Source organism: Anser cygnoides, chromosome 1 (assembly GCF_040182565.1).
Source record: "Anser cygnoides isolate HZ-2024a breed goose chromosome 1, Taihu_goose_T2T_genome, whole genome shotgun sequence".
In the NCBI taxonomy this organism is placed as follows: domain Eukaryota; kingdom Metazoa; phylum Chordata; class Aves; order Anseriformes; family Anatidae; genus Anser; species Anser cygnoides.
In genome coordinates, this window is record NC_089873.1 from 148,309,832 (window position 1) to 148,335,547 (window position 25,716).

The 25,716-nt window shown below is 34.0% G+C and overlaps 1 protein-coding gene across 5 annotated transcripts in view; it reads right to left on the minus strand.

Moving 5' to 3' along the window:
• ATP11A (ATPase phospholipid transporting 11A) overlaps positions 1 to 25,716 on the minus strand; it is a 128,311-nt gene that overhangs the window by 12,279 nt on the left and 90,316 nt on the right. For all 5 annotated transcript variants that reach the window (XM_066990518.1, XM_013197443.3, XM_066990519.1 and 2 more), the window contains 19 exons: positions 25,223 to 25,287; positions 23,593 to 23,674; positions 22,337 to 22,487; positions 21,311 to 21,508; positions 18,958 to 19,131; positions 17,383 to 17,546; positions 17,033 to 17,104; positions 15,794 to 15,867; positions 15,474 to 15,577; positions 14,060 to 14,241; positions 13,096 to 13,347; positions 10,359 to 10,533; positions 9,577 to 9,679; positions 9,181 to 9,326; positions 8,180 to 8,239; positions 7,379 to 7,506; positions 5,407 to 5,542; positions 752 to 817; positions 349 to 452 (listed from right to left, as the gene is read on the minus strand). In XM_066990518.1, the coding sequence (XP_066846619.1) occupies positions 349 to 452; positions 752 to 817; positions 5,407 to 5,542; positions 7,379 to 7,506; positions 8,180 to 8,239; positions 9,181 to 9,326; positions 9,577 to 9,679; positions 10,359 to 10,533; positions 13,096 to 13,347; positions 14,060 to 14,241; positions 15,474 to 15,577; positions 15,794 to 15,867; positions 17,033 to 17,104; positions 17,383 to 17,546; positions 18,958 to 19,131; positions 21,311 to 21,508; positions 22,337 to 22,487; positions 23,593 to 23,674; positions 25,223 to 25,287 (2,436 nt within the window). The remainder of the gene's footprint in view (positions 1 to 348; positions 453 to 751; positions 818 to 5,406; positions 5,543 to 7,378; positions 7,507 to 8,179; positions 8,240 to 9,180; positions 9,327 to 9,576; positions 9,680 to 10,358; positions 10,534 to 13,095; positions 13,348 to 14,059; positions 14,242 to 15,473; positions 15,578 to 15,793; positions 15,868 to 17,032; positions 17,105 to 17,382; positions 17,547 to 18,957; positions 19,132 to 21,310; positions 21,509 to 22,336; positions 22,488 to 23,592; positions 23,675 to 25,222; positions 25,288 to 25,716) is intronic.

Sequence of the window (25,716 nt, forward strand, 5' to 3'; positions counted from 1 at the left end):
AGACTTGGCCTACTTGGCTTAGTGACATTTGGCCTCAGAGAGACAGCCTCAGCTACTTGAACCAATCACTGGACTACTTTTAACTGATACCACTGAGATAGGTTTAATGGCAGTCTGAGGTCTGATATTGTCCTCATGCTCTAACAATATTTTTAGAAGCTTTTCAGTGAAAGAGTAGCTGAGCATTCTGTAATTACCATTACTGGTGTGTTTAAAATGTGACTGCTATTAGGAGTTCCGCAATATATAAAAGCTAAATTGAATTCTGTGTGGAAAACAACACGAAATGTGTAACAGGTTTATGCTTCTGAAATAACATTGCAATGCAATTTATATTAGGGTTCATACCAAATAATTCCTCCCCAGAGCAGAGAAAAGACAATGTAGAATAGTAGTGATCCCCAGATCATGAAGTGATTTATCCACGTCCAATAGTGTGTATCTAGTGCAAGCTGAAAAGAACAATACAGTATATGGTGTTATTACCATCTAGAAGCAACAGAATACTTGGTAGAAGTCAAATGAAAATGACACCTTTTGAAAAAAGGTAAGGATTCTGCACTGAATTAGCTGAAAAAAGATGTTTTTGTTTTTAATTTTGAGCACAGTTAAAAAGGCACAGATAGCAAAAACTCTATGTAAACTAATACCTTCCAGTGTATGGGTTGTAGAGAGAAACTGGTATTAATAAGTTGCAATGAGAAAACAAGCTCTAAGAAAGTTTCAATGGATAAAACATAGAATACCTTACCTTTAATGTAACTGTGAATACAAGCACAGTAAACACCAGTGTTCCAAAGGTCCAGTTTCCAAACATCTATAAAAAATGGTTCAAGACAGTTATAATAGGTTTCATCTTCCACTACTTCATGAGTTGTCCAGAATAAACCTCTTAAATCTATGTATCGCTTTGTACCAGGAACTGACACTTAACACAACACTGAATTCTTGTATGATCTGTACAGTACAAATTGTTCTGGTTTCTTGCCCTTGTGTATGTATACACACTTCATATTTCACAGCGCTGTATGGGATTTGCTGAAGTGTGCTGAAAAAGCTGGTCCATGTGACTGCAAGACTGCCATGAGAAATCCTGGTGATCGTGGGAGGGACCAGAGAACTGGAAAAAGCCCACCAAATGGAGGAGAAGCAGCTGATTCACCTGAAAGCAGGGATGCTATTCAGACAAACCTCTATTATTTGGTGAAATGGGCTGACTAATCTCAAACAGTTTAGCAAATGCAAAAGCAAGACCCTGCACCTGGAACAGATTAATCCCATGAACCACTGCAGGCTGAGATCAACTGGCTAGAAGGCAACTTTACAGAAAAGGACCAAGGATTCTTAGTGGGGGTGAGCAAGTTGAACAAGAGTCAAGTGTGCCCCTACAGCGGTAGAGGCTGACCTGTATAAACTATTGGCAAGGCAGCTGCCAGCAGGTAAAGGGAAGTGATTCTTCCTGTCTATTCAGGACTCATCAGACCACATCTGAAGAACTGCATTCATTTTGAACTGAAGATAAGAAAGACTCTGACATACTGCAGCAAGTCCAGTGGAGAGCAACCAAGATGATAAAAGAGCTGGAGCACATGATGAATGAGGACGAGGGAAACAGGCTTTCTCAACCCCTTAAGGAATCTTGTTGCTATCTTCAACTGTCTGATGGTTGGATACAGACAAGACATAACAAGACTCTTCTCAGAGATGCAAAGTACCAGGAGGAGACATAGCAGATCTCTTCAGCAACAAGAAAAATTCTGCTTAGGTATTAGGAGAAATGTTTTCACCATGAAGGTGGAAAAACATTGGAACAGGTTGCCCAGGAAGGTTATGGAATCTCCATCCTCAGGGATATTCAAAATTTAAAAGGACTGGACAAGACCTTTAAGAACTTGATTTTAATTAACCCTGCACAAAGTAGGGAGCTGAATGGCATCGCCTCTGGGGTCCCTTCCCACCTACATACACAAGCTCACTCAGTGTTAGATGACAAGGGATCCACATGGGCAAGCAATCATACAAATGTCCTGCCTTGGGAAAAACTTTGAATGGAGATCAAAGCCATCCACAGTACAGAAACCTGTAGGTAACCTGCCTGAGATAATCTGATCAAGCAGGAACAGAAAATTATTTAAAAAAACAAACAACTGACTGAAATATTCATTATTCTGAGTAATCATTTCATTACTTTAAAATTACTGAGTATGAGACCAAGTATACAGAGCACATGATGAAGTGCAGAAAACCTTCAGTATTTTGATCTGAGTTTTACTTAGATATATAATACAATCTTTTAGTAGGGGCATGTCCATGCTACATTATTTTATGTGCCCTACAAAAATCAGTGGTTAATACCAGGAAGGAATCTGTTTCAGGAACTTGAAATTATGCCAACATTTACTCAATTTCTTCTGGCAGTTAGACTTTACAATACTCTCATGCTGGATCTGGCATCTCTTGAAGAGCCTAGCATCTAAGTTTCTGCACATTGAACAGATATGTCTGTATTTTCAGTAAAAGCTGCAAGATTAGAAAAAAAATTGAAAAAACCTTCCTTGTTCTATCAGGCCAGATAGGAGGCATTAGGCTGCAACCTAACACTTCACCTACCCATGTTTTTGGCTCAGAAAATGAGGTCATAGTACAGGGACTGCCGTCAGACACCAAGAGTCTGCTAATTTGGCATAGAGAAAATATAAGCAGAGCAATATGAGATGAAGAGAGTTAAAAAACCCGATGGAATTTGTGGCAATGAATCTCTCAAGATACTGTTCACATCTTCAGGCTGTGAATCATTCTTTTATGTTTGTTTGTTAACATGTAGTTTATTAACAAATATTTTTATGTGCTCTGCTCCCAGCCTTCCCAAGACTTTCCCCCTCCTTCTGCGACTGTATTTGTTTTATCTTCCATGTTCCCATTCATCATTCTTCTCACCTCTCTTCCCTCCTGTTGTTTTTTTCCCCTTCTGTTAATCCTTTTGACTTAGTTTTTCCTATCTATCTCTGAACCCATCCTAACAATTATATTTAAAACCATCTGTATCAAATGTTGAAATGAAAAAGTCACACAGGACATATTACTCTATGAGTAAACTGTGATGACATTTACAGTCTGCAATCACTTCGGTGGTGCCTTTGTTTCTTCTTACCTTCCTTATGTAGTTGGCCTCTGACTACATGGTTTTACAACACCAACAATGATGTCATATCCAAAGTGGAACTTCATACAAAAAGCATTGTCACAAATTAGTAACAACTGATAAGAGAGAAATCTTTGGCATCTTAGTTTTGTTTACCAGGAAATGATTCAGGTAGGCATTTATGAAGTAAATTTCATTGATTGAAAACACACTATTCAGTATTCTAGCAACATGACTCTACAGACTGCAAACACTTTCAAACAGATTTTTAAATACTGAGAAACATCCTGAGGGATTGTGTTTGGAAGCAACCTGAACGGTATGCAAATTTTAATGTGATACAGGGAGCAATTCAAATAAAAGACATTGACTTTTTACTAGGTTTGCAAAAATGGCAATTAGCTCACTTCTGGAGGGAATGACAATTTTCAAATTTTTGCTTCAGCATCCATTTTAACAATTTGGAACCTAACTTGAATTATCTTTAAGGTATTAGTGTTTTCTTTAGCCCTTTTATTCCCTTTTCTGCTTTCTGCCTTTGCCTGTTCCATAATAATGCATTGTTGTGGTAAACCTTTCAAATCCTCAAATCCTGTACTGCCTTTTTCCAGACACAACCATAACTTAAACACTTGGAAATAACCATCGACACCCACTAGCATTCATGTATGTATGAACTCACATACTTATCTCTATTCCTGGACACTAAAATTTTCAAGCTTTTCAATCTAAAACTGCAACTGTAAATCTGTACACTTCATACACAGAAGCATGCATGCTGAAAGGTATCGAATTTTCTAACCCACTCTGACACTCAGGAGTCGGAATGTCTTATCAAGCAATACATTTTACCATCAAATATTAACATGGGTGTCTGGTTCTAGACATACACATTCAAAATTTGGAATTAGGCATTAGTGCCAATTTAGAGCTTCAACAAGAACTAGATTTAATACATGCAACAGAAATAGACTAAAATTTCAAAATGGAACACAGAATACTTGCAGTACAAACCACTTACAAAATTTTGTACAGATATGTGAAGACCGACTTCCAGGACTACAAATACGAGCTGATGTAGAGTTTTGAACAACTAATAGAACATAATGGTATCAGAAAAAGAAGTGCTGCAGGGTACAGTTATGTCTAACAGACAGTCGTTCAGTCCTTAGAAAAGCTATTGTCCTTAACAAATGTTCTCTCACACACTAAAAGTTCATTTCACTGATAGATGTCACAAAGATGGCATTTTATGATATTTGAATATTGCTTTTCTAGCAAATGTATATTTTATACATAGACAACAAAATTGTGCAGTTTATTTTCTCTCTCACTTTGCGTTTTTTTCTAAAACTGTTCAAATATTTTATAGCATAAACCGCAGTAAAATTTCTATAGCAGAGTTAGCAACAAAATGTAGGTTCCAGAAAAGTATAGAACAAAATACCAAAGTGCAAGGAAGCAAAAGGCCTTTTATTTTTTGAAAGTTCTTGGTTCTTTATTATACTTCATATACCTTAGTATACGTTGTACTCTATATAAGTTCTTTGTATTTTAAAAGCATTTAAAGTAGCAATAAAGAGCATTTCTATTTACAGGTTTAAGTGCTATTGTAAAATAGTTATAGGAAATAACTAAACTGCTCTTTAATTAGCAGTTTAATTAAAGAACAGTGAAAGAAATGGGTATCATGACAAATCCACAGTAGTCTTACCATGTGAGTGTTGGCTGTCATTAGCTGAGTATAGGAAGAGAAGCAAGTAGCAAAAGGAAAAAAAAGCACACAAATAAAATAGACCAACATATCAATGGGTAAAATAAATAAAATGCAAAAGGTTCTTAAAATTTGCATTGTGATTGCAAAGCAAGTAAAGAGAGATTATTTTCAGCTGCCATATGTAATAATTAAAATATTAAAAAAAACTTGTCATATTTAAGTTTTTTATGATAATTCATAACTGTTCTACCAAGAGTCTTTTGATATGTTAATCAGATATTCATCAGATGAACATTAAGCATCAGACAGAAAGGTTACTATGTAAATTCTGAAGGAATTCTTGGACTTTATGATACATATTTCTCCTAAGTTGTATCTAGTTCTATGGCTGTTTACTGATATACAGTATTCCTATTAAATAATTCACATTTTACTAAACAGATAACCCATCTATCTCATCATAACTCATGAAATATTCATGATGACAGAACACACTTGACATTAAAAAATTACCTTCTGATTGACACTGACTAAGTCCAACACTAACCTGTCCATTGCTGGTCACAATTGTGTTGTCAAACAAGAAATAGGCACCGAAGAAAAATACCACAGCATCAAACACTCCTAGGAATGTCCAATAAATAAATGCACGCCAGCGCAACAAAGCATTCTTGGCAACATCTCTGGGTAAAACAAGATATATGCATTCATAATAGCATGTTAAAAAAAACCTTAGACAAACAATGTCAAATTGTTTTTGAAGGAAATACAATTAAGAAATCTCATGAGAAACTGCCAGATTTTGCCACGACAACTCCACATCAAAATCCTTCCTGAATCTCTCTTTTTTTTTTTTTAATTTAATTTATACAGAATCCTTTTAACTGTTGTCTGCAGTACTTCTTATTCCAACTGTATGGTAAATTCTCCTGGTCTGCACACATTTCTTTTTCTTTTTTTTTTTTTTTACAGAAAGTATCTTTTTACAGTACCTGCTGTGCACATGACAATCTAGTGTGGACTGTAAATAAAAACACTAGAGGTCTCTGGAGACTTTGCTTTGTTTCCCACGGGATACTTTTACACAGAGCATTACAACAAAGCAAAATACTAATTTTATGTGGAACATGGAAAACAAGGATTTTGCAACTGAGTTGAACCTTTAGGTCAAATTGCATTTCTTAAATATTTTCCCACAAAAAAATACACGGATTAGTCAAAAATAGAACTATTCAATGCCATATGTGTTCTTATTACAGAAAAAATTTTAATAGTAGAAGTTTAGTTCTGGCACGCAGAAAGAATATATATCAACTTGCTATTTACCATAAAACACAACAGAGTAAATCAGCACACAATTAAATGAAAACCCTGAATTACAGAAATCTCGCATAGTAGCTAGAAATACTTACTATGAACCAATGTTTTCACCACGTGTAGTTTAAAAACTGTCTGATGATCAGATTACATCATTTCTCACTGTATGCTATCCCAGTAAATTAGTAATATATGGTGCAAAACCGTATGTGGCTAACTGTAACCTTACGTGGCTTAGAACAACTGCACTATTGCCTAAAACAGCTTGGCGATAAACTGTTAGATATCAAAAAGGCAGTGTTTTTGACCAAATAGCCTCTGTTAAAATTTCAAAAAAGAAAATGAAAAATCTTCTGACTCACCATTTCTTAACTGAAAACATTTAAAATATAGGAAAGAATGGGGAGGTTGGGGTTGGTTTTGACAGTAGTATCCTGTGTTCCTCTTCCATTTCATAGCTAAACAGTATCTGTGCACTGATTACTGATTAGGCAGCTTTTACCTTCTCCAGAAATGTTTGCTCTTTGATTATCTAGTGTTACCACTCTCTAAAATGTACTGTTTTTGCTGCTACAAAAATAAAAAAATTGGACACTGTTCCTAATTTAGATGGTTACATGCAGTTTATTACACACAAGGAACTGTATTTCAAGTGGCTAAGAATCTAAACCAGTCACAATTTTAATGCCCAGTAGTGAGTAAGCAATATGTAGAGGACAATGTTGGAACAGAATATTCCACAAAATAAAAAAAATTATAAAACACTTTAACTCTCAGTCTTCGTTTCTTTCACAATAAAACATGTATATAGTATGATTTCTTTTTAAAAAAAATCTATTATTCTATTCCCCATGGTTGAAGGAAATAAACAGTATTAAAATAAACCACATTTTGATTTGTAGAATAGTAATTTCTATTATGCTCTCAGTAACATTATGAATGGTGTGGCTTCCAGTATATATATGTTAAAAGTTATGTTAAAGTATATACATGTTAAGTATATATGTTAAAGTATATACATGTTAAAAACATGCACCTACATTAGTTTATATACAGTGCATGTGGTCTTCAACCCTTCTGCTGCAGTGTATCTGATGTTGTATTGTACCTTGTGGTACAAAAATCCTGAGGACTTTGGTTATAACAGAGATAGATTCCACAATTGAATAGTCAAGCTTTGGGGTCTAATGCATTAATTTTACCTGTATAAGGAAGGCTCTCTCTTGAGTGTGTCTGCACTGACATGTTGTTCCATTAGACTGTACAAGAGGATAGGAAGGGAAGTGAAGCTGATATTGTACAGTGTTAGATACGCAGTATCATATAAAGGCTGTAGATGGAAAAGAATTAAATCAGCTAGTTTTAATTTTAAAACAATCCACTCCATTACACTTGATTTAAAATGAATGAGTCAATTTCTTCAGAAAAACTTATTTATAAGGGAAAATACTGGTTTCTCTCCTAAAAGATAGTACTCTTCTGGTGAACAACAGTTCCCTTTTTCCCTATTTTTATGCATTTATTTTTTTCTTTTCAACTCACTGAATGATGCTATTTGTCCCAAATTAGTAGTTCATAAGTGTACACTCCAGAAAAGATGACTCTGTTCTTTCTTTTACATTCTGAATTCTAAAAAAATGAACTGCTAGTTCAAATACTTATCCTTCAGGATTGCCTCTGTCTGTGATTGATAAGTTTAAACCTAATGGACCCTACATGTTCCACAGATATTTCACTTTGACTTGCTGTTTTTGTGTTTCTGTTATTTTTATACTTTGAAAGAACATTGCTTTTAGGATAATTCATCAAATTAATTTCTGTAACTTAAACTGCCACTAAAAATCGTATGAATCAGAAGTGATACTCTTCTTTTCACAATGTGTAAACTAACCTAGAAATTTTATCGGCTGAATAGGCACAGTGTCAAAGGCTCCATTTGTTTAAAAAATGACAGAGAGAATCCGGCAGTGAGGTAAAAAAAAAACAACAACAAAAACACTAACCTGTTGTGAAAACCCACAGAAGAACTGATATAAAAACTGAGGAAAAATGAAGCAGACATTCTGAAAGATAAAGTGACACAGTTATCAAGTTAAATTTAAGCACAAATGCATATGCTATGTAACAGTATAGCTATGCATATTACAGTTTTATAACACTAGTAACAGTAAACACTGCAGAAAGAGTAGAAAGAGTTGCATTCATTAAATATCAACACCATTTTTCAGTAATACTGGTAAAAAATACTTAAAATATTCTGAAAGAAAACTTACAGGACTAGAGTTTCAAAACTCAAAGGCAATGAATTTGTTATGCAGGAACACAGTTCAGTTAAGGCAAGGCAAAACAAGATGCAATCCACAGTAGGACACAACTTGTGATAAGCAAGGATGTTTATATTCTGCTTAGCAGAGTTCCCAGCAAAGTAATTTTTAAGATGTTTCTAGCTGTGACCCAAACTTCATCCCCTCCTAACTACAGATTCAATCAAACACTGAGCTTGAATTATCCTCTGAAACTTCCTTTCTATAATCTTCCATTGCTTACTGAAAGAACTTTGATTGGATCCCAACATTTAGATGTAATAAAACTATTTAAAAAAGGGAAAGCACATTATAAACTTTCTCCACCCACACTAACTCGATGAATTTAGAAACTAACATAAATTAAATTCTGCTAAATTCTCAAATACTACTTGGAATTTGATTTAAAAGGCCACTGTAGAAAAAAAAAACAGAAGTTAATGAAGTCAGTGCTGGAGTTTTTAAGAGAGAAAAGGCAAATTTCATTTTTAACCATAGCATTGATTACAGAATGCGCTTATATAAAAGATATTCCACTTCATGATCTGGTTAACAACAATAATCCCATTTCAACTCTGCATCTGGAAGTCAACAAAATCCTTTAATGGAATTACAGGTTTTTGGTACCATTGTCTACATATAGTTAGATATTATCACGTGAATTTTTGAGATTCACATAATTATAAGAAGCATTCTCCTACCTTATAAAAGAAGTATTGCACAAGTTCAGATATTCTAACATAATAGAAATGCCCATGAACAAGCAACATTTTTTTCAAATGTTTAAATTTAGGTATTGCATAGTCACTGTTTCTTGCTGCTTGACGACCTTCTTTGCCAATGATTCCTTAAAAAAAAAAAAAGGATGAAGCTGTTTAATAATGGAAGGGCTATTTAAAAGACACAAATATTAGAAAAACTATAAAATAATGCAATGACATTGATCTAGTAGCAGATCACAACCCTACCTCATAAAATTCCTGAAGTAAATGCACTAAAAGTTGTCTATAAAATGCAGAATCTGATTGAGACCACCTACTTTAAAGTAAGTGTTTTTGTTATTTCGTTTTAATTAATACTCTAAAAAGCACACTTACCTATACCAACATGTGCTTCTAGAATCATACTGACATCATTTGCTCCATCACCAATTGCTAATGTGATAGGGTGCTCCTTTGATAACTTAATCAATTTTACAATCTGGAAAAGAACTAGTGTTAAAAATTCATCTATGATGGCTTGGTTATTTTGTATGAGTGTACAATTAATTAAAAATGATAAACACAAAAACAGTATTGCCCAGTCTAACTACTACAGATTAAGATCATAGGAGACTCTCTGTATTAAAAATTTTTGCTACTAACAAAAAAATAAATTTTATTTGATATAAACTAGTATACAACAGTCACCAAGTACTTAAAAATTACGTAATGCACACGTTTTTCTGTCTGGATTCTTCTAACTTGACTTCCCACTTATATTAAAACTAAAGATTAAATATCACTCCATAATAATAAATAATCCAGGTTCTTGTAATATCAACAGATAGTTGACAATTCAAAGCTTGTTAGATTAAAAAGGAAGCAATTAGTTCCATTCATTAAATATGTTCATTTATCAGCACGTACCAACCATAAAATTTGCACAATATGTACATAAGTCAAATTCAGGTGCACAGCTGGGTGCCATTTTAGCATACCATTATCTAAATTGCTTGCTAGTAAAAATTAGCCCTACTCATTTTGTTTGGTTTCTTTTTGCTTTTTCCATTTTAGAAGATACAAAAGTGAATGTTAACATTTTAAGATATCGTAAGTCATAAAGAATATTAACTTCTAATATTTACATACATATGCTACTTCAGAAAAGAAATACAAACCTGTGCTTTTTGTAGAGGTGCCATTCGACAGCATAACACCGCACTGCAGTTCCTGCAAATTTCAAGAAAGAGCTCTCTGTAGTTAGCTGAGCTCCCATCTTGTCTTGGTTTCATTATTAATGATAATGCCGCTCCATCAATAATTAAACCATAATCTTGCATATCAGTTGAAAGCCTGTTCAGGGATAAAATATAAACTAAGAGTCACTATAAAATTCTCAGTCATATTTTAATGTTGGCAATAGGTCTTCTGTGAAAATTAATTAATGAAAAAAATAGTGAGTAGAGAATATTGCATCATTAATACACTTCAAAAGGAAATTCATTGTATAGGATTTCTATGTATGATGTTTTAAAATTCTAGCTTAAGTTGAATGCATTCAGTGCTTCAACAGTTTGAACACAGCAATCTGATAACTCACTGACTTGAACAGTGAGTATGAGTGTATAAGAAATGGTCTTGCAGTGGCCTGAAAGGGCTCCAAGAAATGCTGTAAGGTAAACTGAGTTATAGAACATTCCATAATATAGGGTAAAAAAAGTTAAAAAGAAATCCTTTGGTACTCCAAAATCTATTGATGAGGAACATAACATTGTTTTTCAGGGGCCTACAATTAAAGATTTTAAACCATGTTTAAACCATGCTTTGAAGGCAACACTTAAAAGAGACTTGTTGGCCTGGAGAGATAAGGCTACTGTCTGCATTTACAGTAGGTACACTTTGCATTTAGTACAAAGACTAAGTCTCATGCAAGTATACCTGGGGAAGCTTTCAGACAGCTAATGTGGGCATTGCTAAAAGTGTAGCCATGGTTGCACGAAGCACAGTTTAGCACAATAAAATATGCTGAACAACAAGGGGAGATGCTCTATGCTGAGTGTCACGCTGCAAGAGCAGTTTTCTGTAGCATCCCAGCTAGTTATTTCACAGCTCCCTTCCATTTGCCTGAATTACTCAGTAGCCTCAGGCTCTAGCTCAGCAGCGAGTGCTGTATAAACATAAAGTCAGGTTTATTTGTGTCCTAGTTTCAGTGTTCCAAGGTAATACTACTGTGCGTGGGTTTTCAACAAACATGGTTTCACCATGACCAGTGAAAACCACTGCATTTATCAATGTTTTTTAACCTGTTTTAAGCATCTCCATCCTTCCTAATAGAAGCTATTTTTGACAAAGTACTGCAAACTATATTTTAAAATAGTTTACAGATACTTTTCAGCAATTTGTTACCATTGGCACAGATAGGACAACACCATTAGTATAACAAAACACCATTAGTACAACAAAATACCATTAGTATAACTAAAACATTAGTATAAAAAAGTATAAAATCTACCAAAAATTTATCGTTATGAAGTCTACGCAATGTACTGATCATTGGCCATATCACAGTGAAAAGTTTTGAGCTTGAATTTGAACATCCAGGCAAAATCTTGATATTAATATCTTTGCATATTTTCCAGCTCTGCAGCCAAACACAAGAAATTCTGATAAGTCTTAATGTCTAGAAAATTGGTATTGCACAAGAAGGTAAGAAACATGTTTAAACATAAGCTGAAAGAACTGTGGAATTTAAGCTGAAAGTGGAACAGATGATACAATTAGTAAGTTATTTTTTAAATATGAAGTTTAAGAGATATATTTAACTGAATATGCAAATGTTATTGATTAGACCAATGAGATTTAAGTATAAGGAGAGCTAAGACAGATGCTCCAGCCCTGAGTTTCAAGCCATAAGGCTAAGAGTTTTACAATATCTCTCTTAAAGTATCACAAATACTTTTTGTATTCCTTGTTGTTCCTTTACTATAAATTTATTGTAAATGTATATAAAATGTACATACTAGCTGATTCCACATTAGAAAGAAACACAAAGCAAATACACATCATTACATCTGAAAGACCAACAACAACATCTTAAGATGATGAATATCTTTTTCAGTCTAATTCCTAGTTTTTTACAGGGTATAAAAAGAGGTTACCTAAAGGACTACGTAATGTGTGTCAGCTACTAAGCTTCAAGTAAGTAGCCTAACTGACTACGTGTATGAGGCATTCATATTATAGCGGTGGTCTTGCTTTTTAATGCCATTTTTCTATCTTATTCCCTGTTATGTTTCAAGGAAATCATTTCTGCACACGATTCCTATCCTTCTTCTGACATTCAAAAAACATGTAAGTCAGTGTTTTCTGTATAATTTACCTTTCTATTTAGGGTACTCGAACTATTTTTATGCACACCAGAAGATGTGGTACTATGCTGTTGCCTGTCACCTGTCTGTAAATACATGATAATCTTCCCTAGAAATAGCACAGTAGAGAGACACAGCATAGCTCCCTTAGGACTTGGTCTTATCAAGAAAGTCGCGTCATATACTGACTCTGATTACAGAAATAAATCATGTCTGCTTCCCTTTTAGAAGTTTGAAACAGTATTTTACTTTACTATTGCTTTTGCCAAGAATCGGTATTGTTGAAGTGGAAAGACATATAATTAAAATCAGCTGTGACTTTCCTTTAATAGTTCAAGCAGTGCAAGTAATGAGATGGAGAGACAACCACAACTGTAAAAATCTAAACCTATATGGAGCAAACTTATACATAAACGCCATATAATAATTCACACTGTGATAACAGAAACATTATATTGGTGGTCTTAAGTTATTCAGTCAATCATTTAATTATTTATGAAATGCACACAAGTCCATTCCTAGCTTGAAAATTCAACTTTTTCCTTACCCTGACAAACTATCCCTGGTTAGGCTGTCACTGTGTCTTAGGACAGTTCTGCTTAGATCAAAAAGCACATCGTGTAAACTCTGTTCCTCAATTTTCTTTGTCGTTAGCTCAAGTATTTGTGTATTTCTCCGGAAGAGTTTGCAAGCATAGCAAGTAGCTGCAGCAGTCTCCATTTTGTCTCCTGTCAGAACCCAAACTTTAATTCCAGCTTTCTGGAGCGCTTCAATAGTGTCAGCAGCTTTTTCTTGTAGCCTGTGGAAGTCAATTGACAACAGACAATAGTTTGCTTGGAAATGAGAAATTCAGAGGTTCTTTTTGAAAGCTTTTCATAACCAAATAAAAAAATTCAATAAAAGTGATTAGATCTAAGAATTTTCCCCAAGGTGTAAATCTAAAAATGCTTAGAGGAGTAGTACATTATAAATGATTTATTTTGACACTTTCAAAGTGCTCAAAGTTTCACCTTTCACTTATATAGCCTAAAGGACAAGATGCTTTATTCCCCAGATAAGTACTTCACTTAAAACATTTTTAGTGCTTTCAGCTAATGACATCAAATAATGAAGTACTGAAGAGTTATTAAAGTCACCTCCCAGTTTTAATACACAGTTTTTAAATTTAAGACATAACATAGATCCTTCCTTTATTTCCTCAATACCCATTTCATAGTTATTTCTTCCAAAACATTTCCCTACAGTTTGCTCAATAAGGTATAATGCATGTACATTGCTTGAATATACTGATTTTTGTATGTATTGTTATTAAATTACTGTTTTATAAAATTACCATGAGTAACTTAAGTAAACTAGAGATATGGAATTCATTCAAATAAATGGACTTCTCTCTAATCCAGAAAAACAGTTACAAGAGAGCCATTAACTACTTCCACTAGCAGACATTTCCTTGTTTATAAACACTGGAGCATCCTAAACATCCCTAAGCATAGTCTAAGAAATGTACTAACCGATCTTCAACAGCTGTAGCACCAAGTAAAATAAAATCTCTTTCTATCTTCTCATACGCTTCTGCCAATTTCTTTTCCCGGTCCTGGAGGGCCAACTTTGCAGTTTGAAGCAGCTTCTGTGCATTGCTATATTCTTCGGCTGTGAGCTTTTTATATGCAACACACAGTGTTCGCAGTCCTTCCTAAAGAATGTAATCAAAAGAAACAATATGCATCCCATACAACTCTTCTTAGACTTCTTGCTGTTTACACTGTAATACTTGAAAAAATTGAATGATTTTACTGTTTACATGAAGAGCCCCACTGCTCATTTTTATAGTAAAGTGAGTATAGTATAATATAGACTAGAAAATAGGGGTCAGCTTGATTCTGTGCTGCCCTGGAAGCAGTTACAACCTGAGGGACAAACTTCAGTCCTCCAGAAGAGAAACAGATCAGCCGCACAACTATATGCATGGGATTACCAGGGAAAAGAAGGTCACGCTAAAGCTTTCCTTCCCTATCTTTATAATTAGGCAGGATGAGTCAGAAGAAATAATAATGATATAAATAGTAGCTCTGTAGAGTCAGTCTGTTGATGCTGTGTTGCAGCAGATATAGGGACAAGGACAGAGACAACACATCACAGTGAGTGATCAAAGTGAAAATCCAACTGTGTCATTTCAATCAAGTGAAAACTAGAATTCGGTTGTGGGTGTTTCAGGCTGGATCAAACTTTTGGATTTGGTGATGAATAAGAAAAGGAGCGCATAGACCACATAAGGCAAAAAAAAAGCTGCTTTAACACAGAAAGAATGTTTTTCTATCTCAAATATATTGCCTCTCACAACACCATTTAACTGGCGCTTTATCTTCATAAACGTTATTCCAGTAGGTCTTTGTATAGTTACTTAGTACAAATGCAAGAAGAGCAAGAATTCAGAAAGTTTCAGGACTCTTGCTATTGATAAGGACAGATGCCAAATGTCTGACTGTATTTTCTCTCTGAAGTTTCTGTATGTAGAAGTAAGTCCTATACCCAATTATCTAGGATGAAGAAACAGCTGGATTTCTCTCTTGACAGACATTGGATCGATATGATGCATGAACACTTCTTTCAGTTTCATTAGCCTCCTTCACTTCTAATTACCTGACAACTGTTTTGTGTAGTAAAAGCTACAACATACATCAATGAATACCTAATGCATTCTCATCTCACCAGAACTGCTACTTGGAAGATGAGGTAGAGGAAAAATTCAGATCAGGGAGTAACACAAACTGCTAGGCATACAGCCTGCGTGCACTCTGGTATAGAATAATTTCTGTGCCTGGGAAGACAAATCTGTTACAGTATCAATCAGGAGGTCAGGACACTTAAAATCTTCGATATCATATGAACAACTCAGCAGAAGTTTAATACCCGCTGGAATCTTACCACTGCGTTGCGTTCAACTCTGGATCGTATTTGGTCAATTTTGCCTTCTTTAACTCTAGGAAATATGGAAGAATCTGCTCCCTTACAAAACAGAAATATATCACCTAGAAGAGACAGCATGGAATTCAAAACAGTCAGATATATTTGTACCCAAATTAAGAAAACTTTCAAATAGATTTCTTCCAACAGTTTTATAACATTTGCACACATGCTGATACCCATTCCCCTTTTTTAATGAAAGGCACACAGACCTGATAAACCTAAAATAAATCTAAGTGACATAAAAACACCTAACAGGAAAGAGCATGTGGTAGTCCTACCTGTTGAAGATTTAACAATTACACTCATTCTCCGTCTCACAGAATCAAAACTCAAAACCTCTAATAATTCAAACCTGAAAAAGAAATAGAATATATTTTTTAAACAACTCTGTTTTTTTTTTCAGATACCTAAGCTGGGCATTAAAGCTTTAAACATATGGAATAAAGTATGACTCCCAACATGAAAGGTTATATTGAATACTGTGGAACATGGAACTACTACAGAATGAAATAGCACATTACAAATAGCAAATGTAGAGGTGGGGGCTCATCTGCTAATTACTTGAAACAGAATCTGAATGTGTGATGTTCTGTGATGTTCTTCAACATCTAGTTCCTGAAAACAATCAATATAATTTATTTTAGCAGAAGACTAGAAACCTTGTTGTAGAGCACTATACTGCCTAATGAGTAACTAAATCCTTGCCTATAATACCTAGGCATAGCCATAGGACTTGAAATACAGAGATATTTATACAGAAGTCTTTATTTAATATTCTTCAAATTCTGACTATTCCTAAATGTGCCAATGTAATTTCATGACTCCTCCTCAAGTGTCAACTGACAAGTTAATCAAATGAAAAAAAAAAAAACTTATTCTTGCCACTATTATAATTGGCATTTTTTTTCTGATTTGACTTGATCCCACGTTCCTTTGTTTTCTAGGAAGAAAAATGAACAGAAACTCCTGCTGTGCTGTTTTTATATCATTCATCAGTTTATATACATTAATGATTTACTCTCTCTCTTCTTTTGCCTAAGAGAACCCTGCTTTTTACAGCACAAACCTAAGTATCGTTATTCCTAATCTTTTCAAGATTCACTTCTATAGATATTTTGCTTATAAAATAGATCTGATCTGGTCTATGCCTACAGACTGTGATCCACTTTGGGCTCATACCATTTTATTAAAAAATTACTATTTACCATATAACAAAGGAAAAATATCCATAGTTTCTAAAGCTATTGATCTATAACATTAGGTCAAGAACCACCAAGTCACACTTTTGTTATTTTATTTTTTCTTATTTCACATACTGTCAAACTAATAGACTTAAAAATATAAAACTACAGTGTATGCTTAAAATTATAAGTATTAGATCATTTATTTTTATACTAAAATGCACAATTTGTGACTTTTTGAATTTAAAATTAATGTATAGGGAAAGAATGATTTATTAAACATATCAATAAAACTTTCTTTCCTCAGTCTCATTTTGTTGTATTTTAAGCACTCACTTTTCTCTGTTATTTTCCCGATTTAAGATCTCCATGTAATTGTCCTTCAGGCTTAGATAGGTGTAACCAAGTCTGTAAAATGAAACACATATCAAGAAAATGAACACAACAAAAATATAATTATCCAGTTTAGCATGTCAGACAGATTTAAAGCTGAGTTTATCTTCAGAAAATAAACACAACTGTTTTTATTTGATTTATGAACATAATCGTGACTGCATATTAAGAAAATCATCAGCTATAGATGATTTGGTGTTTGCTATTAGGATTTTTTTTGCTAAAAACAACTTTGAACTTCAGTGATTAGATCTCCAGATTTAAAAAGTAACTATGCTTAATTACATACATACCTCTGTATTCCCTCAACTAAAGCAACTTCATCAGGTGATGATGATATATATATACGAGATCTTCTTGAGAGATGGTTTTTCTTCAATCCATCTACACTGTCATCATCTTTTACTTGAACAGTGTGGCAAAGACAAAGAGCTCGGAAAAATAGCTCCTCTCTCTCCTAATAAATAAAAGAAATTATTGTCACTATTTGTTATCACTTTCAAGTATTCCATAAAAGCTTTTTTTCTTTTGGAGGCTAGCAATATCAGTGATTATTACTGTTTATTATCACATACAGGCAGTATCATAGGTCCCCTGCCCTTTAAGGGGAGCCAAGTCTGTCCCTGTGGTGTCACACAACTAGTTAATAGCTGCTAGTACTACTAACACTGCCATGCAAGTCAAGCTGCTGATGGCCCTAGAAAACCCAATGTGCATCTCTTGCCTCCTCTGAATTTATACATGTGGTGAAAGTTTTTTTTTTTTTTTAAATTTGTTTGAACTTTGACAACCTATATTAAATACTAGTCAAGGTACAATTCTAGGAGTCCTGAATCCAGACAGAGGGACACAGCATCTGCAGCGTAAGCGTTAATACGGTTTCGAGATTTCAATTTCTTGCGCAGCTTGAACACCTCTCAGATCTATATAAAATAAAAGGAGTTTGGACATTCTGGCAGCTGGAGCCAACAAATTCCATAACGTTTCAGATAGTTCGGCAATAGCAGCTTAGCCATTTCTTGTTTCTGGTTTGAGAGTCACACCAGAAAGAGATTTCTATTTCATGGATAAATGGCTGTGTTCTAACTGTATCTTTGTTTCTGAATCTTAATCTTCCATGCTGTTCAATACAAACTGTGTCTGTGCCATTTTAATTCGAAGACAAAAACACAGCTACTTTGGGACCGTGTTCAGATGGGTAAAAACCGTAAGGCTGTTGAATTTTAAGATACCTTATTTTGCCACAGTGAAGGTTATGGCTTAAGTATGATCTGAGACTGTATTGACATATTTTAAAATATATAGTCCATTGGCTGTGGTTATCCTGACCATTTATACAATGCTCATCTGCTGACATGTGAATTCTCCTTAACCTTCACTTAATTTAATTTGCTTTACATTGCAAAAAAGCCAAAGCATGTACATGCTGTGTGTAATACATTTCAGATGTGGCTATATTAATTCACTTTTAAAAGTAAATGAGTTTGATTATAAACCATTCAATTACCGTATATTCACTCAGTGATGACTGGGCAAGTGTTTGCATTGAACATTCATTTTTCCCCTTTACGAGTTTCCTGCCTTGATTTCCCTATTGAAGCCAATGTAAAATGGAGAAAGTTCTGTGTTTCTTGGTTTTATTTAATTCAGTTTTACAGCTTCAGTAAGTTGGGAAACTTCCTATTAAGCACCTAAATCTTACGCTGAACTATGAAAGGAAAGCATTCATGTTGTCATACATTCCCTGCAGGTATATCCTTTGGTTACTGAAGTTCAAGAATGCTGTATTTCTACAGTTCCCTTCATCAGCTTAATTCAATTTTCATGTTTCACTGTAAAAAACAAGGACCTAGAAAGAGTCACCATACCTTTCCACTTCCTCCTGGAGAAGAATCTATCATATCAATGCCTGTACAATCATGGAGAATTTGGCCATTGCAGATAACATGTGGTATATAAACATGCCCCTCAATGCAACATTCTACAAATTCCATGTTGTTCTCAGTTAATGTTCCTGTTTTATCTGTGAAGACATACTCAATCTGCAAATGAACACAAATTAAAAACAGCAAGAATATGAACAGAGATCTTTCAAGGTATCTTAACATGAATGAAATTTTTACTGGGCTACACCTTCCTTTAAAGATCTTTATGCAAGCTATTTCAGAAAAGGAAGACAAAAATTTATTTTGGAAGTCATCTTCCATGGAAATGGGGGCTTTAAAAGATTTTATCATACAAGAGTACTAGTAAAGCTCTCCTACCAGACAACACTTATAAATAATGTTTAACATACTTTCACTCTTCTCTCAAGCTCCTTTTTGTTTTTTAATGTCTTGCTTACTGCAGAACAGATACTCACAGAAACAAAATGAATAAAAATGTCATTTGGCAGGGATGATTACTTAATGTACATGCCTGGATTTGCACCAGTTCCTTTCAGAACAGTCTTCAGGCTACTGTCAGAGTTTCCCACTACAATTACTCTAGTGTAAATGAACACCAAGTAATTATCACATATAGTCATATAGATGTGCGTTGTTACTGTCTTGAAAGCATTCTTTCTGTCTCAATACTGAATTTTTGATTCACTTTATCTTTTACAGTGAGCCATAGCATTGAAGGCTAACAACACCAAAAACAAAACTGAAAAGTGACCTCGCCGGAGCTGTAGAAAGGGGAAGGATTCACCTTCCTCCACCTGCTGGCAACTCTCCTAATGTAGACCAGGGGGCTACTGGCTGTCTTTGCCACAAGGGTACACTGCTGGCTCACGTTCAGCTTGGTGTCCCCCAGAATCCCCAGGGCCTTTTCTGCAAAGATGCTTTCCCCTGGGTAGGTCCCACCGTGCCCCATCACCCAGATCATTAATGAAGACGTTAAGCAGGACAGGACCCAGTACTGACCACTGGAGCACTGCACTAGTTACTGGCCTCCAGCTAAACTTCATGCCACTGATCACCACCCTCTAAGCCATTGATGTTCAGCCAATTTTCAATCCATATCGCTGTCTGCTCATCCAGACTGCACATCAAGAACTTGTCTGTGAAGATTTTATGGGAGACAGTGTTGACAGTGTCTGCCCATAATAATGAAATGCTTGCACCACCTTTTATCCAAATAAATATAAATGTTCTCTAAAAGCTTAATAACTAGTTCAGCTGTACAAAAATAAAGTAATACATCCTCTTAGGTATTTTAAATATTTTAAAATATTTTAAAAGGAGAATGCCAGTCAATTATTTGACTGGATGAAACTGGTGTCTGGATATTTGGTGTTAGTCTAGCCAGACAAAAAAGGTGTCTCTTCAACTCCTTTTACTTTAAGGAATTTAGATGCTTATATAATCTCCCTCTAGAGTCAACGGAGAGAAATCATTACCTTCATGAAGTGTTTATCCTTTACTAATACAGTTAACCATGATAGACAGAGCTAATTATCTAGTGTAGCTACTTACAACAACTATATAGGTATCTATAATATAGATGCCTTCTTGTATCTATATTGCAGACACCTATGCCAGGTTGAGAGGGGTGTGTGTATTGGTGCACCTGTTCAGTGAATGTGGAAAATTCCCAGACAGCTTAGATTATATGTCTACTTTCTGGATAACTTAAGTTTGGTGATATGATCCAGCCTAAGTTCTCAGAATCTGCAAATAGTTCAGAGGATATATAAATTTGCTCCCGCTTGAATATACAATAATAATATTATTTGCCAAAGATCTAATAAGAGAGCATTTGTGTAGGAAAAATGAATACAGAACTAATTTTCTAGATTAGCTACAATATATAAAATATGTTATGAAATCCTAAAATGAATTTCAACAATGGAAACACCAGTGTAAAGAGTAATGTAGTACTTCTAACTGATGGAAGGGACTAAAGTTGCTTTAAGTGAGGTGATTTTGGGAAGTACTCATTAAAATCAAATTTAGATGTTGTCTATGTTTCAACACTTAGCACATCAGGTCACAGGTGTTTTCAGAAGTTCTAAGTGTTAATTTGCCTTCAACTGACCTAGCCAAGAAATCAGAATTTTTGATTCTGAAAATCAGAAGATATCAAATTTGATTTTTAAATTAATCATCACTAAAGAAAATTTAAATCTGCAAAAATATATAGTTGCAATGAATTTTTAAATAAAAAAAATACTATACATCAGGAAAGTTTATTTTATGGTAGAAATAGTTGAAAAATGTATCATTTGATGAAATTTACCTGTCCCAACTCTTCATTGAGATCAGACGTATTTACCAGTGGTCCTTCACCTGTGTCTTCATCAAACATCTCCTCATCCCATGTAAGGAAATAAGAACCAAGAAATTTTTGCATTTCCACAGTGACATACATGGATACAGGAATAATGTAGTTGAAAAGAACCATGAACGCAAGGAAATCTGTAAATGCCTGAAGAAACTGCCAAAGAAACAAGACAAAAATACTAATTTGTCATGTACCATCAAAAACTGGAAGATGACTACTTAGATTTACAAATTATTTTTTCTAATAGTTTTCAAACAGTAAGCAACGCCATTCACATCTCACAGTTCAGCACAGAATGCAAACTTTCATGATTTATATCACAACTATTTGGGCATAAAGAAATACCTTTTTAACTTTGTATTTTTCTTTACAAACATACAGGTAGAGAATACAGTTACACATTGCTGCAAAGTTCTAGAGCAACTAATGAGAGTGACTACATATGAATGGTGAACAACTACGTGAACAAGGACACTGGACACTGGGAACTGTGCTGGTCTCTAGTGCTCATAACAGTTACAGGACTACACGAAACTGAGAGGTATTTTGACAGAGATTTCTACAGTAGTTTTTTTTGATCAAATGTCTGTTATATAATTGCCACTAGTTGGGTGATTCCTTTCAGTCCTATGTTTCTTTGCAAGAGTTGAGCTCTTTTCGTATTGATATAACTCACATCAATAGTAGGAATCTCCAAAAACAAACAAACAAAAACAAACAAAAAAAAAACAAAAACATATTTGCATGGGAGTTTTTATACTAAAACAAAGACCTTGTAATTCTTAATCAGTCTTCAGTTAAATTCACATATACAACTTATGTGCAAAAATTCATATATAGGCTTTCCAGAAATATACCATCACCACTGCTGGAAAAAGTAACAATTCATGACTAGTAAACAAGCAGGCTGTATATACTTTTCAGTAGTATTCTTATAAATGTAGGGTTTAGTGAAACTTTTTTGGTATTTTATTTCCATACCACATTCCTTTTCCTTTCTGGCTCTGTTTTCCAATTATACCATGGCTCATCACGATACTCTTTACTCTCCCAGACATGCTTCAGGACAGTATTTATTAGTGCTTTACTGATGAGAATACAGAGGTATACAATAAGGAATACATTCATTGATCTAAAAGAAAATAAAGTAAAAATTAAAATGACAATTCCATCAGCGTACAAACTACAGAGATTATTAAAAATATATATTTGTCCTTCAGCCTAACATTTGCTGCAAATCTAACAATGGTATGATGTTAATAACTTCTCTACAGTGTTTTCCCAATGGAGAAAATCATTATCGAGGACCATTTTCTATTTAAAATGTTACTGCTATAATATGTAATAATACTTGCAAAAATACTTGCAAAAGTACTTTTATAGAAATAAAATCCATCTAGAACATTTTGCAATGTAGTTGCAACGGCTCAACTGTTACTGTTTCTAGACAGATATAAAAAAGAAAGAGCAAGAACACTGCATTTAAAATTATGTTAACATTAATGGTGGGCATGAACTAAAAGCTATTGGTTATATACCAGTAACGACAGAAACAGACACATCATCACTCAGTCACTATATAAGAGAAGGGTTGTCAGCTGGTCAGTACATATTGCCTAAGTCAATGACATCCTTTTTTTCCACAAAGTTGGACACCTTACTCAGATGCGATGACTTCGAATAGTAGAGCAGGACTAGAATCTAATCCTCTCTATTTATTAAAGCAAAAAACAAACAAAGGGATGAGGGAATTTATGATTTTAGATAAAACAATGAAAACTTGCCACAGATAGGCTTTGTGTTATTGCAGTTGGTCCAAACTAAAGGAGTTATTTCTACTGAATTCAATTTAATTGTAATGTAAAGTAATGTTAGGATACCGAAGAACATAACTGTGGAAAAATGTCAGTAGGTATACTCTAACCAGTAAAAGAAAAGTCCACTGGAACAGAAAAACATTAAAACATTCATATCTTAAAAAGGTAAGCATTGCATTAAGGTGGTTATTTTTAACATATAATGATAATAAAGTATTGAGAACCTCATCTGGAGTTATATGACTCATTTTATAAATCAAAAATGAAGCACACAAAATGAAAATTTTAAGTCCTTTTACCTCTTTTTTTTTTTAATTTAAATCAATAAATCATATACTTTTAGCAAAATAAAATATCCCCTTTTATTCACTATTCAAACATGCAGTTTTCTACCCACAAAAGAAATATTGAAATTTTTACTTTTCTACAGCAGATCGTTTCTGTGATTTTGACTGGTAATTTAACGCCATCTTAGTTTCCATGCCAGTGTAGATAGCAACACCTGAAATTAGACAATTTGTTTTAATAAAGATAGCACAGTACAAAAACTTACTTTAATAACAATACAACTCACTAGATTATTATACCCTGTCATTTCTCTAAGTTTCTATGGCCTGAAGAAAAAGGGTACAGGCTGGGATAATACTCAAACACTAAAAATGGCTTAATATTTCGGTTCTTCAGGGGAAATTTTAAGAATGGCATTTTACATGCCATTCCAGAGCCACAGTCTCCAATTCCTAACATGTTCTCTGCTATGAACGGAAGCCAAAACAAAGCTGTATTTTGAATAAATCATCTTGTGTTTTTAAGTTCTTTTTTTTTTTGGCTTTAATTTTAGAATCTAAATTATATGTTGTAAAAGAAAATTCAGCAAGGGCTAAACTACAGGATACTTCCAAGAAGAATAAGAGAAGGCTACTGATTTAGCTTTCCCCAGGAAAATCTAATACTTTATGAAAAGAGTGATCCTCTGATATTACTGAATTCCTGCTAATAATTCAGATTGAGAGACTAACCCTCAGAAGATTAAAAACAACTACAAAAAGCTGTAAATAAGAAAATGGATTTTAAGTGCATATTAAGTCAGCACCCCTGCACACTGATAAAAGTAATATAGTTTAGGATACAGATCATACTGGGGTAATGGCAAACACTGCATGCATTACACAGACCAGAAACAGCCACTTACACATCTCTGCCTGATACACAATTTAACTGAGATCTTAAAATCATGCTCTGAAGTTTACAGACATGTTACAGATTAATTGTATTAGTTATCTATTTCAGATATCAATTAAAAGCAAAGAGGGCAAGTTTAAATTAACGTATACTTTTAATGCTTTTTTTTTTTTTGAGAAAAAGTTTTAAGATTTTGATGTTTTAGGCTGAGTACTTCATTGTTATTTATGATCTCATTTTGTGGAGTATGGAAGTTGTACACGACAGAGGATGATTTGCACCCTTGTCCCTTTCATTACCAGCAAAGAGTTGTTTGTAACACTGCAACTACCCCTACCACTAGGTTTGCTTAAAGAATGTCAAAAACATGTATTTCATATTGTGCTTCCTATTTCTGCTAATGTATTAAAACACTTCCATGGAATGAAGACAGATCACACAAACAAAATACAGTGACTAGTGGAAAGTCTAATTTTGAGTCAGGAACTGTTTAGGTGCATTTTTTTTTTTCATCAGCCATATTTATGGTATCTGTCTGTTTTGACAAGTGAGCAAAACAGATTTAACATTTTTTATCAAGCTTATTACCTTGTTTGGAACAGCATTTATTTACAATGCTTGTTCAAAACCCAAATATTTACAGGAAGAATTCAAGTTGTCTTTACCCCTCCCCAAAATCTCTATAGTCATTGAACATCATTAATACTAACTTTATTGAAATTCTAGAAACAGTACACCTTATTGAAAAGTTGTAAATCAAGTGATTCAATAGAAATCATATTCTTGGTAGCAACTCTAGAATTGTAACTTTGTTTCATGTCTGCTTATTACTTCAGCATTCATTGAAATAATCAACACAAATATTTACCAAAGATTTTTTCTGTATTCTTTAAAGTGGCTCCTCTAAGGAGCAGATTTTCGGATCCTAATGGCCTGCAAAAGACAAACATTACAAAATATAAGTATTTAGAAAGAGACAGCAGGCCTTAATGGAAGCCATCTAAGACAGGAAAGTAGTATTACTCAATTAATTTTATGTTGTGTGAAAAAATTAATAGGTGGCACTTAAAGCATTTAAGTGAATATTAAAAAATACAGATACCTACAATTAAGCTAATAACCTCACAGTCCAAGTCCAGCATTAGCAATTTCATTTTGAAACATGTTGAGAAAACAGTAACTTTCATTTCAACCATGTATGTAGATACCTAAATAAAGATTCATCATCCTAATTGTAAGTTACTTACTTTTAAAAACACTAATTCACGTCTTTTTTAGGCTTGCATAAACTATAGTCTTGTTCATGTTAGAGTTACTTATTAAGTACAATACGTTCTGCCCTTTCATTTCAAGTATAAATGG